This window comes from Rhamphochromis sp. 'chilingali' (genome assembly GCF_963969265.1).
Source record: "Rhamphochromis sp. 'chilingali' genome assembly, chromosome: 15".
NCBI classification, from domain to species: domain Eukaryota; kingdom Metazoa; phylum Chordata; class Actinopteri; order Cichliformes; family Cichlidae; genus Rhamphochromis; species Rhamphochromis sp. 'chilingali'.
This window is the reverse complement of record NC_137942.1, coordinates 23,617,929-23,632,574: the sequence shown is the minus strand read 5'-3', so window position 1 is coordinate 23,632,574 and position 14,646 is coordinate 23,617,929. Positions and strand designations below refer to the sequence as shown.

General features: G+C 42.0%; 1 protein-coding gene and 1 long non-coding RNA gene across 2 annotated transcripts; one reads left to right on the top strand and one right to left on the bottom strand.

The window, feature by feature from the left end:
• Positions 1–3,842: 3,842 nt before the first annotated feature.
• Positions 3,843–5,184, top strand: LOC308411996. Its single transcript, XR_013974513.1, has 3 exons — positions 3,843–3,936; positions 4,539–4,703; positions 5,028–5,184. It is a non-coding gene; the product is annotated as an uncharacterized lncRNA (long non-coding RNA).
• Positions 5,185–8,562: 3,378 nt separating this feature from the next.
• LOC308410868 (adenylosuccinate lyase-like) lies at positions 8,563–14,426 on the bottom strand. Its single transcript, XM_080904523.1, has 12 exons — positions 14,169–14,426; positions 12,467–12,670; positions 12,335–12,379; positions 11,940–12,019; positions 11,657–11,828; positions 11,512–11,558; positions 11,310–11,400; positions 11,130–11,199; positions 10,904–11,051; positions 9,527–9,707; positions 9,041–9,217; positions 8,563–8,895 (listed from the first exon to the last, which is right to left on the bottom strand). The coding sequence occupies exons 1-12, from the start codon at positions 14,310–14,312 to the stop codon at positions 8,809–8,811; spliced, it is 1,446 nt and encodes a 481-aa protein (XP_080760649.1). The 5' UTR covers positions 14,313–14,426; the 3' UTR covers positions 8,563–8,808.
• Positions 14,427–14,646: the final 220 nt, after the last annotated feature.

Below are 14,646 nucleotides of genomic sequence, written 5' to 3'. Positions count from 1 at the left end.
AGCTGAGTTTCCGCGGACATAAGGCGAGGTGGCCCGAGTTGGAGGAAAGACTCGAGCGGTGAATCATCGAGCAAAGAGCGAGCGGGAGAAGCGTTTCGACGGTCACCATTCGGCTAAAAGCAGTTTCACTAGCTGAAGAGATGAACATTGAACATTTCCAAGGAGGTCCGTCTTGGTGCTTTCGTTTTATGAAACGGTGCCATTTTTCCATCCGGACCAGGACTACGGTAGCGCAGCAACTTCCAGCGGATTATAAGGAAAAGCTGGCCATCTTCCGCTCCTACTGCAGCAAACACATCGGCGACAAAAACATCCAGCCCAGCCACATCACAAACATGGACGAGGTCCCGCTCACTTTTGACATCCCGGTGAGTCACACTGTGGAGAAGAAGGGGACCAGCACGGTAGCGATACGCACAACGGGGTATGAAAAGTCTTCTTTTACTGTTGTGCTTGGCTGCCATGCTAATGGACAGAAACTGCCGCCTATGGTGATTTTTAAGCGAAAGACTTTGCCTAAAGAGAAGTTTCCAGCAGAAATCATCATTAAGGCAAATGAAAAGGGCTGGATGGATGAGGAAATGATGAAAGAGTGGCTGAGGGAGGTGTATGTAAGGAGACCAGGTGGTTTTTTCCACGCAGTTTCACTAAGAGTGGAAGGCAGCGCCGGGCGAGTTACGCCACAATTTGCCAATGGATTGTAGATGCTTGGGCTAACATGTCTGCTGGCACTGTTGTTCGAGCTTTCGCAAAAGCCGGCATCGTTTCCGAGGAGCCGCACGGCACGGAAAGTGACTCTGACAGTGAAGACAGTGAACCTGGCATGTTTGATGGAGATTTAGCGCAGCTGTTCAATTCAGACACAGAGGATGAGGACTTCGATGGGTTTGATTGATGATAAAAATGTGAGTACCAAACTTTGTTTTGCTCCTGCTTTATTTTTAAATACGCACACTTGTATGCTTGTGTGTTGTTGATGATGACGATTATTGGTAATAAAAATGTGAGTACCAAACTCAGTTTTGCTCCTGCTTTATTTTTAAATATGCACACTTGTATGCTTGTGTGTTGTTGATGATGACGATTACCGGCAATAGAAATGTGAGTAAGGTACCGAATTCAGGTTTGCTCCCGCTTTATTTTTAAATACGCATACGGTACTTGTATGCGCCCTATGGTCCAGTGCGCCTTATGTGTGTGTTAAATACAGTAATGGCACACATAACTGAGACTGCGCCTTTTAGCACAGTGCGCCTTATGGTCGTGAAAATACGGTATTAACAACAATATAAAATCATGCACACAATGAACTACTAATATAAAAAATGTCTTTTTTATTTATAAATGTTTATCATATAAGTATTCTTGTATTTATTCACAGCACACAAAATGTAAAGAAAGTAAATAAATTATAAGTACAAAAACCAACTATTTACAATTCAACTTTTTTCCTTTTAAATTTTCAGCTTTTTCCCTTTTAAACCAATTCAAAACAAAAGAACACAAAACACTACACAACACAATAAAATATCAATTAAAATATGCAAAACAAAAATAAAAAATGAACAACCAGATCTTTAATTGACGGAAAGGTTGGCATTCAGGAATATCAAGTGCCTTAGCTTTGAGGAGCTGATCCGGTTTCTTCTGTCATTCATTATCTGTCCTGTTTTGGAGAAGATTCTCTCTGAGGGGACTGATGTTGCTACAATGCAAAGTCTCTGTGTCATCACCTGGGTAAGACGTGGATAAGTATAAGCCTTTGTCTCCCACCAGCTCAGTGGATCTGCACTTCTCTGGCAAAGGGGCTCATCAATGTAGGATCTCACTTCCAGTATTACATCTGCTGAGGGATTCCTTCTGGTAGTGTCTCTACTTGCTCGTTCTTCAAAGAACCTCCAAACAGCTTGTTCATCCTCTTCTCCCTCTTGGTTCCCTGGCAGTGGAGTTGGTTGGCTGGATCTTGCTGCTGCAGTTATTCTCTGAAGAGCTTCATCCACCGCTCTGTTGTCATTAAAGACCAGCTTCTTGGATCAAGAATGGTGGTTTCAGAGAGAACAGCATTATATTCCATTCTGTGGAATTTTCTGTCCATGGATGCACAGAGAGCATCCACCAACTCTTTCACTTTTCCAGTAGTTACTCTGGTTTGGTGTTCAGCTGTCACTCTCTGCAGACCCTTGCACAGGATTAACATTTTGGAGGCTGTGACATGGCTGAAAAAAAGAGTACATAACAAGTTTCAAAATTATGCTGTATTTAAAATTCAGCAGTATATTATTATTATTTATGATCATGTCTAATCTACTTTTCATACCAGCAATGCAACCAGCAATGCAACTAACTACTACTACTACTACTACTACTACTAATAATAATAATAATACAATAACATTTGCACACTCACCTGTCTGCACTGATCTCCATGGTGACCTGCTCAAATGGCTCCAAAACACTGCATGCCTCCTGTAGTACCTCCCATTCCTCATGGCTCAGAGGGTCGACCGGTCCATTGATAACTGCCAGGGTAGAGATGACTGCATCCTTGGACTCCAGAATCCGTTTTAGCATATGAAAGGTTGAGTTCCACCTTGTGATACATTCTTGTTAGAGCTTTAGCTCAGGCATGCCCATCTGTTGTTGGGTAGATTTGAGCTTGTGTGTGGCTGTTGTGCTCCTGTGGAAAAATTCCACTATTGCCTTCACTTTGTCCACAGCTGGCTTCATCACCTTCAAAGCATCTCTCACAACAAGGTTAATTGTGTGCGCAAGACATGGGTGGTGGGTCCATTTCAGGATTTTAATTGCTTTTGTTATGTTAGCTGCATTGTCAGTAACACAGCAAACCACTTTCTTTTCCACATCCCACTCTTTTGCCACTTTGAGCAGCTCTTCTGCTAAGTTCTCAGAAGTGTGTCTGTCACTGAACTCAAAACAATCCAGAAGACAGGATACCATTTTATAATTTTCAATAAAGTGACATGTAACTAACAAGAAGGATGTGGTGGTTTGGGATGTCCAGCTGTCAGTTGTTAGACACACTGCTGTGGCTTTTTTAACCCTCTCTGGAAGTGATGCACGTTCTCTTTCATATATGCCTGGGATGATTTTTTTTTTTTTTTTTGGGGAGAGAGCCTTCCTGCTTGGAATTACATACGTCGGATTCAGTGCATGTATAAAAGTCCTGAATCCCTTATCATCCACAACAGAAAATGGTTGGAAATCAAGTGCTATAATTTTTGCCAGTTCTTCATCAATTGTGTTCTGTCTTGCTGGGGTCTCTGACTTCTGCAAAAACTGTCTCATTGAACTCTGGCTTGGTTTAGGTGGTATACTGCATGACGCTTCAGTTACTGCAGCAGAAGAAGGAGCAGCAACAGTTGCAGTAGACACACTAGCACCTTCATTTATATCGCCCTCAACTGACTGTGGGTTTTTTTCCCCATTGCACTGATGGGTGGACAGTTCTCAGGTGCCTATGCATATTGTTTGTGGAGCCAGCTCTATATGAAATTATTTTCTTGCAGACTCTACACTCTGCCTTTGTACTGTCAATAAAATTGAAGTGGTTCCAGATTTTGCTTGTTTTCTTGGTTGCTTCACTCATTTTCTTTACTGTACCTTTCCAAATTGACTAGGTTGTCTCTTGTTGTTGCTCTCTTTCTCTCTCTCCCTCCTGCTCTGTTCGTGTTCTACTGCTACTGTGAGTGTAACTACCGCCCCTCCCCCCTCTGCTCAGCGCAAACACAAGGCTCACGTGGCGTGAAGCGAAAAAGGTTAGTGAGAGGGCAAGAGAAAGAATACAAACCCCCACGGCTCCCAATAAGGAGCCGGCTCCCGTCGTTCACTTCAAAGAGGCGGCTCTAAGAGCCATTTCGTTCGCGAACGACCCATCACTACTGCAAGGATCATTAACCTTGCAAATCGATCGTAAAGGTTGGTGCAGAGTCTTCCATGTATAAATTCGCCGTTAATAATTATATAATTCTAGGAATCATCTACTTTGCTTACACTGATTACGTTGGCACTTTGTTAGCGTTACAACAACCGTCATACCCCCGAGGTATCTAAACTTTAGTAAGGAATGCGTGTACTTTTGACACCTCTGGTTAGCATTTAGTGGTCCCTTTCAAACGTATTTGATTTTTGCTTGTTACTGAATAAATTCACTTCACTGCTTTTCACTATCTGACATCAATGCACATTGTTCCATTTACTGCATATTGCGCTTTACTCATGTCTCTCATTCCACCTGCATCAACACTGTAAAGTTTGTCACAAAGAGATTTATACATTTATAAATACTAATATTCTCTATTCCATTCTGTTCTGCTTTTTTATTGCCCAGATTTTAGTTAGCCTTTGTTAAATTGTCTGTTATATGTCAATAGATACGTATGTCACAAATAAAAGTGTCTTGTAAATTATGTTTTTGTAAAGAATTTTCAATCTCTTACATGCTAACTGTAACGTGTTATTTTTGCTAAAACCTGAATTTAAATGTGTATATGGTGTTCATCTGTTTTTCTCTGTTTTAGATGCACATATCAATTTGGAATTCTGCCACCAAGCCAGAATTGCAGGAATGCACCACGTGTTGCAGAAGACTCTTTCACTGCCATCTGTGCCCCGCTTTCAGCCCTGTCAGGGCAAAGATCGAGGAGCATATAAATGGACACATTAAAAATGCTTTGCCTTTAAAGGTATGTTGGTATTAAATATAACTCATAGTTAAAGTTATAAATATGCACTTCTTTTCAGCACCTTTGCAGTCTCTTTGTTGACTTAAAAGTTGCTTTTCACATTGTACAGTTCAGTGGATTCATCAGCAAGAGAAAAAAGTGTTTTCATTGAATATTTTTTTCTTGACAGCTCTTGTGATCCATAGCATTTTGCTTTCATTATTGAGAATGGCTTGGATATTTTTGTTAATATGTACAATCTGATTGTTAGATAAACTGACAGCATTCTATACAACTACATTTAAATTACATGTTGTTGTTTTTTTTCTTTTTTCTCTCTTACAGACAAAATGATGTGCTGGTGCACTTTCACTGCCCTGTCTGTAACATGACAGTCATACAGCGTGGGGATATGGCAAGGCAATTATTGTCATGTCAGCATTCAGGACTGCTCCCCACTGAACTCTCTGTGGAGCCCCATCTCCCTCTCGATGTCTTCTCTCCAGCAGAACATTCATGTGCTCTACCGTCTGTGCTAAATGAAACTGCGGCTTGTGGAAAGTCCATGAAAATGAAATGCTCTCACTGTGGTCTTAGTCTTCTTACAAAAAACTTCAAGGCTCACATGATGAGGAGGCATTCAAACAAGTCAATAGATGTTTGCCTGGCCTGTCATCTGCAGTGTTTTTGTGTAGAGGGACTTTTTCCTCTTTGTTTTTCAGTTTGCAGAGGACATGGAGCTCTTTTTAAATGTGCTGACGAGCAGAGACTACGGGTCAATGCGATGTTTGACACTTAATGGACAGATGAAGGCACTGGCTGTTTGTTTGTTTTTTATTTGTTGTTGTGGGTTTTTTTTATTGCAGTGTACAGAATTCCAAATTAAGCTTATTATAAGATGTTGTTCACTTGTTTTATGTCCATACTTATAGTAAAATATTTTTAGTGTAAATGTAACAGCATTGTTTATACTTGTAACTTCAAAATAAAAAGCTTACAGTTGCTATTAACATTAATGTATTATCCTGTAATCAATATTTTTAGACATTTTACAAATTAACCCTCTGGGCTCTATCCTGGCCATTTGTGGCCACTTCACTTCTTTCTTTTTGACTACTACACTGCAGTGGACCAAAAGAATGACACAGGTTTGATCTTAAGGATCTAATAGTTGTGTGTGTTTGTGCATGACATTTGCAATGCAAATATGTATTTGCAAGATAGACTGGAATATAATATGACGTATCAAATATTACACAGGCTGCAGTGAGTTTTTGTTGATACAGACTATTGAGCTTTGACTTTCCCAGTCAAACTTAACTTTGACCACATGCTAACACTGTTACTCTTCTATATATTTCATAACAAGACACCATAGCCAAAATATTAACAAAATATATATTAAAAGATTCAAAGCTGCAACACGTTAGTAAATGTGTCCTAGACTTTATGCAGGTGCAGAAAGTACTGCTGCTGTTGTAAGTAAGCGTAACAGCTTCCAGATCACTGATATTTCTGGAAAGATGGCAAGAAGGGGGTTACTGCTCATTTCTACAATCTCCCAGATCTTGGAATACAATGCTTTTGGCCCATGAAAACCACTTCACAGGACTAAGAGTCCACTAAAACCTACAAATGAAGAGTGATCCTGGAAGAAATAGGGCGCACACTAGGGACCTCAACAATTGCAAGACAGCCTTGTCCCTGATGCTTATATGAAAAAAATAATAATAATTAGGAAGATTTATGAAACCATTAGGACTTTATCACCTTTTTATCTGAAACGGTACTGGACTTTCAGGGAAGCAGGTTTAGTGAAGTCGTTGTGGGGTCACATTCTGACCCCCCACACACACACACACACACACACACACTTCGATGTAAGGAACAAACACCCATCCATCCATTCGCTTCCGCTTATCCTCTTCAGGGTCGCGGGGGGCGCTGGAGCCTATCCCAGCTGTCATAGGGCGAAAGGCGGGGTACACCCTGGACAGGTCGCCAGTCTGTCGCAGGGCTAACACATAGGGACAGACAACCATTCACACTCAGATTCACTCGCACATTCACACCTAGTGGCAATTTGAATTATCCAATTAACCTATCCCCACAAGCTGCATGTCTTTGGACGGTGGGAGGAAGCCGGAGTACCCGGAGAGAACCCACGCAAACACGGGGAGAACATGCAAACTCCACACAGAAAGACCCCGGCCTGATGGTGGAATTGAACTCAGGACCTTCTTGCTGTGCGGCAACAGTGCTACTGATGTATAAATAAAGACCAGGGCAGTCTCAGAGCTGCGAGTCTCAGAGCTCTCACTCTCAGTGTGAGTGCTCTGTGCTGCCCTTGCTAGCAAGAAAACCTGTGTGTTTCTCCTCTCTGATTCTCAACTGAAGAAGTGTTTAAGAATACATCTCTTACCACTCACACAAAAAAAAAAAAAAAGCAATTTCACCCATTTTTTTTTTCTTCAGATTTTCAGTGTATTGCTGTATAGGTATATACACATGGGGTTCTTTATGATTTTTTTTCTTGATATTATTTTAATAAAATGCAACTCTGGAACTGCCGAGTGTTTCATGACTTATACAACATTTCTTTTTACTGTGTGCTAACAGTCTATTAAGACCAGGAGACTTGATAGGGCTATTTAAAGGTCGCAGAATTTACTTCAGAATATTTGCAAAATGTGCCACTCAAAGTGTTCCCCATGTCAGTGTGAGTAGGGGTGGGTTTTGATAATAGATTTATCGATTAAAATAGATTCTGGCTTTGATAATGTGATATCGATTCATTAAAATCCTGAATCGATTTTTTAAATATAAATTTATTTTGCCCGAAACGCCAGAATCTCAGGTTAAACCTCACAAAATTTCAAGAACCACCAAACAGCTAAAATAGTAAATGAGAGCAGAAAGGCAAAAAGGGCGTAAACACAAAGCGCGGACCCGCCGAAACATCAGAATCAGTGAGATGTCGCCTTTCTTACCTGACGGCACGGACACGGTCGGGGCTGAAAGCCGACAGCTCGCCGATTCTGTTTCGGCGGGTCCGCGCTTTGTGTTTACGCCCTGTTTGCGGTGATTCTAAAGCTGTTAGTTTTATCTCTCTCCAAACAATATTGACCGAACCAGCAGCAAAAGAAGATCCAAACTAAGCTTCACATAAACATCGTCATGGACTCCCTCTTACTTTTGCTGTTTTTCCTTCCACCACACTTCATGCACAGCTCTCTCAGTATACTTGAACAGTTTCCCGTCTAATAATCGTTTTTCTGCATTATTCCCTTGCTTGTTACGCACAAGTCTACCGTTGTTTACAGCGCTGTCGGGCGCTTTTCTTTCCCTTTTACTTACTTCCGAAAAGAAAAAGTAATTTGTGCTGTTCAATAGGCTTCTGAACAAATGTAAACTTTTTAAAATTATGCAAAATGCAAAACGCTCAGCCGTGTCTCTAATAAAACCGCCGTAACTTCAGAGGTAATGTTCATGTTGATTAATGGTTTTCTTTCGTTTTTGATGTACTGCAGAATATTTTTATGAAATCCCAGGCCAGAAAAATCACCTTCGTGTTTTATCTTCAGCTACTTTGACACAAATGCATCTGCTGTGATGCTTACACCTTTGATAAAGTCTTGCGAGTGTCAGCATCATTTTTATAGATACAAAAATATGTAAATGTACTGATCCGAATAATAACATTTCTGACTGTCTGAGGCAAAATTTCCCAGATTTAAATAGAATTGAAGCAGGACCTTGTGAATCCGAATCGATTCTAGAAATCAGTGACGATACCCAGCCCTAAGTGTGAGTAATGCTGGTCTCATGGCCCGTCTGTGTAAACTTCAAAGATAAAAAACAACACACAGTGGCTGCAGTGGACATTTTACTGTTTTTAATGCTCTCGCTTCATCTCATCTGTTATAACTTCACTCTCCACCGCGGCTGGTTGACCAACAACAGTACAAGCAAGAGCGGCCCACACGCTGGTTGTACCACACACTTTGTGCGCTGCCTCCATCTGACAACAGAGCTCGCTCCAGGCAGACAGACGGTCAGTCCCTAGAGTGGAGTGGACAGCAAACTCTGCTCGACCATAAAACCAGCTTAAGACATCACTGATGTTTTAAAGCACAAGCTCAACCTTGACGTCCATATTGGCCTTATACGGCTCCAGTAGGGGGCGTACTTCTTCAGCCAGGAACGTTTTCACCTGAAGAAGAGGAGCAGGAACAAGAAAACAAACTATCATCAAAGGGGGTCAACAGACACAGCTGCAGTAATAGGGGAGCTGCAGCTTGGCTGTAAACATTCATCTGTTGTCAGACTGAACAAAAATAAGGCTGTTCATGCTGTACCTGCTGTGGAGCACGCCCAATAAAGGTCTTGGGGTCCAGCAAAGCCTCCAGCTGCCCTAGAATGGGTGCAAAGTAGGGGTCTCGTTGGATTCTGGCCAGCAGGTCATTGTCTCCACCTTCCAGTTTAACCACAGCTGCTGCCTCTTGGGAGAGAACACGGATTTTCTCGTGACACTCCTGAAGGAGACACAGGAAAACACAGAAACATTAAGGTGGAGCTGACTTTAACAGCCATGTTGTTAGGTCTCCATGTCAGGTCTGGTTATTGGTAATCAGCTTCTTCATTTAAATGGTCAAAACACTGGTTACTAGTCAGTAAGATGATCTCACTTCAGTCATCTGTTTTTCTGGTTACCACTGGCATCTTCTGCCCAGTAAACCATCTCTCCTGATCAAGCAAAAATGCATTCATCCAGTTATGTTCAAAACTATTAATGTGTCCATTCTGACTCAGAGGAGAATTCCTCACAGGGTATTTTCTCCTACCTGTCTGTTGCCTCCTGCCTTCACTATCGCCATAATAATATTCTCTGTGGCCATGAAGGGCAGCTCGTGGCGGATGTGTCTCTCGATGACTTTGGGGTAGACCACAAGACCCTCTGTGATGTTCTGCAGTGTGCTGAGGATGATGTCTGCTGTCAGGAAGGACTCGGGCAGGGAGATCCTCCTGCACAGGAGCAAGGCAGAGAAGAGAGGAAAGAAACCATCAGTAATCACAAGTAACAGCTTTTTACTCAACCACTGAATCCTGGGTAACAATGTGCAATGCATTGTAGGATGTGTAGTTCTTTAACCATTAACGCAATTATGTACATCGTCTTTTACTCTTGCTTTCTTTTCTTTTTTCCCTTTATGGCCACAATTCCTCTCTTAGCTGTTTGGCTTTGTTCAAGGCCTCAAACTCTCATGGATTTCCTGAAGTGTCAGTGGGAAAAATGAAGGAGAAATTCCCTTTTAAAAACAGTCTCCTCACAAAAAAAATAAACAAAAAACAATAACGTAGCACACTGCGTGATGTGACAAAAGGCACATACCTTTGACGTTGCGTGACAAACTCTGTATTCCTCGTCCACACGTAAACCCAAAAAATGGGTGTTAAAAAAAAAAAAAAAAAAATCTGTTTTCGATGATTCCAAACGCCGTTTACTTGTGGACGAAACAGCTGCGTTTTCAAAAATAACTGTATGAGTGCACGTAGCATAAAAGAGTTAGTAGTTTATTTCCTTACTACCTGTAATTTTTTACTTTTATTTGCTTAACTGTTTACTAGATGTTTGAGGTGTGAAATAAACTGCAATGGAGCAAAATAAGGGTGTGTGGGGTTGGAGGATGAGTGCGTGCGGGGGAGGGGCACGAACATTTTTCTTGTAAAACAAAGGGGGGCCTAGCAAAAAAAGTCTGGGAACCACTGCTTTAATAAACAGGCAGCCTTAGAGTATGAAATATTCATATATTAAACATATTTGTTTGTTGTCTCAGTGGCTGATAGTGCCCCACAGACCTCAGTCTGAGCTTGAAGCCATTTATCATTTTTAAGTTGTTTAATGTGTAGGTGTTCACAATAAACAGATTAAATGAAAGCCAGGGAACTTCAGTAGCACAAAAAAGTGGCCATTCTTTGTGCCCATATGGATCAGTGCCTCTTATTACCATCATTTCCTTAAGCTGGCTAGTTAAGTATCAGGCTAATGTTTAAAGCTTTCACTTGAGTGAAGTAACTCACATTACTGCTACTGCCAAGTAATGTTAGCTAAGTTTACAGCATATTTCATAAATCACAATGCCATAACTACTGTAATACCTTACAGAGGAGAACTGCATCATACCAAATTCACAGCAGTGTAAGTGTCTGTGTGGGCTGACCTGTTGGCGCTGTCATCCAGTGTGCTCTCCAGCCACTGGACTGAGTCAGTCTGCAGGGGGTCGGCCATCAACGCAATCAGATGTCGGGCCAAGCTACAGCAGCGTTCTGCACGCATGGGGTTCCTCTTGTAGGGCATAGCACTGGAACCTGGAAGAGGAGCGGGCAAAGCTTTAGGCTGAGGCACAGTTTAACAGGCAAAAAGTGCTTTTGAATGAGCGAACGTACCAATCTGCTCCTTCTCAAAAGGTTCCTCGATCTCTTTTAGGTTGGCCAGCAGGCGGATGTCTGTGCAGATCTACAGCAGATGACAGCAAAAGTTTAGACTCAGTTACATCAGCTTTTTGAAAATCCTGAGCTCAAGACCCAAGTTTCTTTAACCACCACTAAATGGAGACATTTCCTCACCTTGTGCACAGAAGCTCCCAAACTAGCGAGCCTGGCGAGGCAGTGTATGTCCACTTCATGACTGTACGTCTGTCCAGTCACCAGGTAGGCTCTGGATAAGAATGGAACAAATGAGTTATAGCCTGTGTTTCAAACTGTTCCTGCTTGGACCATGTTATAAAAACATGTCAGTCAACATTGGAGACAGGAGTTTGATACTCACTTCTTAAAGCCAGCCATCTCTGTCACCATCTTGTCAAGCTCTACCACCTGGTGGCACAAAAGGAAAACTGACATTAAAAAGTCATCACAATACGGTGCTGTGAGACTTCAGAAATCACCCACGTGGTTCTTATGGTTGTTTATACCTTGTCATGGTCCCCTTGAAAGAGCTGCAGGAAGGTGGCCTGGGTGCCTGTGGTCCCCTTGACTCCACGGAAACGTAGATCATCGCGGGCTCGCTCCAGGTTCCTCACATCCATCACCAAATCCTGCAGCCACAGACATGCTCGCTTCCCCACTGTGGTCAACTGGGCAGGCCTGTACAGAGAGGAGGAGAGGGGCACAGTGGGTGTGTTTGACATCAAAGTTAGACAGCTCCATCAGTCTGATGAAGGCCTATGAAAACACTGCAGCTGCAGTCGGACTCACTGGAAGTGTGTATAGCCGAGCGTGGGGAGGTCGGCGTATTCCTCTGCAAAGTTTGCCAGCCGGTCGATGACTCTGGCCAGCTGCAGGAAAAACAAGCCTTTAATGATCAAATCAGGGTGTCAAACTTATTTTACATCGTGGGCTACAAACAGCCAGCTTTGATCTTTAGCTCCCAGAAGCAGTGAAGATGCATAATAAATGTGACCAACATGTTGGATAGCCTATCCTGTCATCTTTAAATATATTTTTTCATGAATTCAATTCAATGAAAATGCCCTGTTTTTTTTAAATGGACTCACTGTAAAAACAAAAAACTAGCTGACAAGCTTGTTTGATATTAATATATTCATTTGCACTGTTTTCATAGAATTTCTGGACAAACAGGTGAGTCTCACCTTAGACAAGAGGATGTTGAAGCCATCACGCAATGCAATGAGATCCTGAAGAAGAGAAACGACAAACATGAGAAGCTTTAAAGAGTCAAAACTCATCACTGCTGGGTTTATTTATGCAATAGTCATACTTACAGTATTGTCTCCCACATAGCATGACATAGCTCCGAGGTGGATGATGGGAGCAGCTGTGGGGCAGCAGTGTGCAAAGGTGTGGACGTGCGCCATGACATCGTGCCTCAGCTTTCGCTCTTCTTCAGCCGCCATGGCAGAGTCAATGTCCTCTGCATGGCTCTCCATCTCTGCAATCTGAGCATCAGTGATGGGCAGACCCAGAGCCTGAGGAGGAGAACATTGAACACAGAGACATGATGACAAACAGGAAGAGTTCCTACAAGCAACTCGTAAAGTTTAGAGCTGGCAAAACAAAAGTGCTTGTAGTTACAGAATGAATTCTGAACCATTTCCTGCAGGGTTTCATTCATTTTCAGAGTTTACTTATAAGCTGCTTACAACTTTTTATGTGGAGCTTTTTGACTCTTGATAATACAGTTCTTTACTTTTAAGATATTTATCAACAGTTACAAATGCAAATACGTTTTTATGTAAATACATGTTTTATTATAAATACACATATTTGCAGTATTGGCTCTTCTGTTGATGGAAAGGATGTTTGGGTAAAAGTCAGTGACTTGCATTGCTAAGCTGATAGCAAACAGCCTGCTGTTCATTAGTCAGTAGTCTGTCTATTAGCATCTCTTTTCTCCAGTTTTGATCATCATGTGCTGTCCTCATGAGGAGGCACAGGCGCTCAATATGCTGATTAGACTGGACTGTATTCTGTTGGGACACCGTAGTCACGTGATTCCTACAGCAGTACAGAAAGGTTCCAGATAATAAAGTACCTCTGTCCAGTCAAAGGGGTCATAGGTCAGACTGGTCAAATAAAACCTCAGTAGAAAAGAGAGCACAAACACAACAGCATTTAGCCAGAGTAACTGTTACCAATTTTCCCACTTGAAGAGCTTTTCGTTCACAGGAACATTCGCTGTCGAGAGAGCAGCAGCTGTTCAAATGATTCAGAACATGTACGCATGCGTGTCGAAGCTCACGTGGCTCTGCGATAGAAAATACGAACTGCAGAGTTTCAATTTTAGAATCTCATAATAATGTTGACGGGTATTTTTGAAAACGAGATTTTCCGTTTTAAAAAGTAATCCCGTCCACACGTAAACGCAAAAATGAAGGAAAACGCTGCTAGGAACATGCCAAAGCAACAGTTGGCGATATATTCCTACCGTGTAGAAATGTTGGCCAATCAGAAGTCTAGAAGTAAACAAAGATGGGGCATAGAAGCAGAACCGAGTCCTATGTGTAGAGGGGCAGTAACTGTGTATATTTAAGCATTTAGACACTGCAGAGAGTACAATTAACAGTAACATGATTGTTGAAATTCAGTTTCCCGAAACAATAACGTGGCGCACACCTTTGACGCTGTGTTCTGTCGGTTTTCCTCGTCCACACGCAAATAAAATCTCAGTTTTCAATGACCGAAAACGCCGTTTTCGTGTGGACAAAAGGTGCAAACGCATAGAAAAATCTCCGTTTTCAAAAACACCCGAGTACGTGTGGACACAGCCAAATGTTCATTTAAAATATGACCTATGACTTCCAGACAAAGACACTGATTACTGTACGGTAGCAGTCTGCTCAGTCAGCACCGGGTAGCATCCACACGACTCGTAAGACCTCCTTATAACTATGTTTAGAGCAGGAAACTTGATAAAGGTCGCGGACTTCTTTCATAAGCTTGTAGCAGCAGATCATTATATCAAACCTTCTCAGCTTTGGCGAGGAAAATCCACAGCTTCCTCCAGGTGATGAACTTCTTTTTCTCGCTGAAGTTGTAGCTTATTTCTTTGCTGGCGTATCTGGACACCAGAGGTGAGCGATACTTATTCATCTCTTCGCCTCCGGCCATGGTTGCTAGAAAAGTGAACACTGTGAGGCTACGGACCGGCGGGTAGCGACAGGATCTTAAGTAGTGATGTGCGGATCGATCCTGAAATATCGATTCCTCCACATTTATACAGCCGTATTTCGCACATGACTATGAAAGGCGGAAGAGGAAGTAGTTCCTTTGAGTGTAGACAATCCGAATGTTATAGTTTCTTTCCACTGTGTTCCTGTTAATGATAAACTACAAATTTACTGTAAATTACTAAAATATCAATATTTTAATGTGAGAATTGATTCTAGAACATAAATGATTGGTATCGGAGGAATCGATATTTCAGGATCGATCCGCACATCAC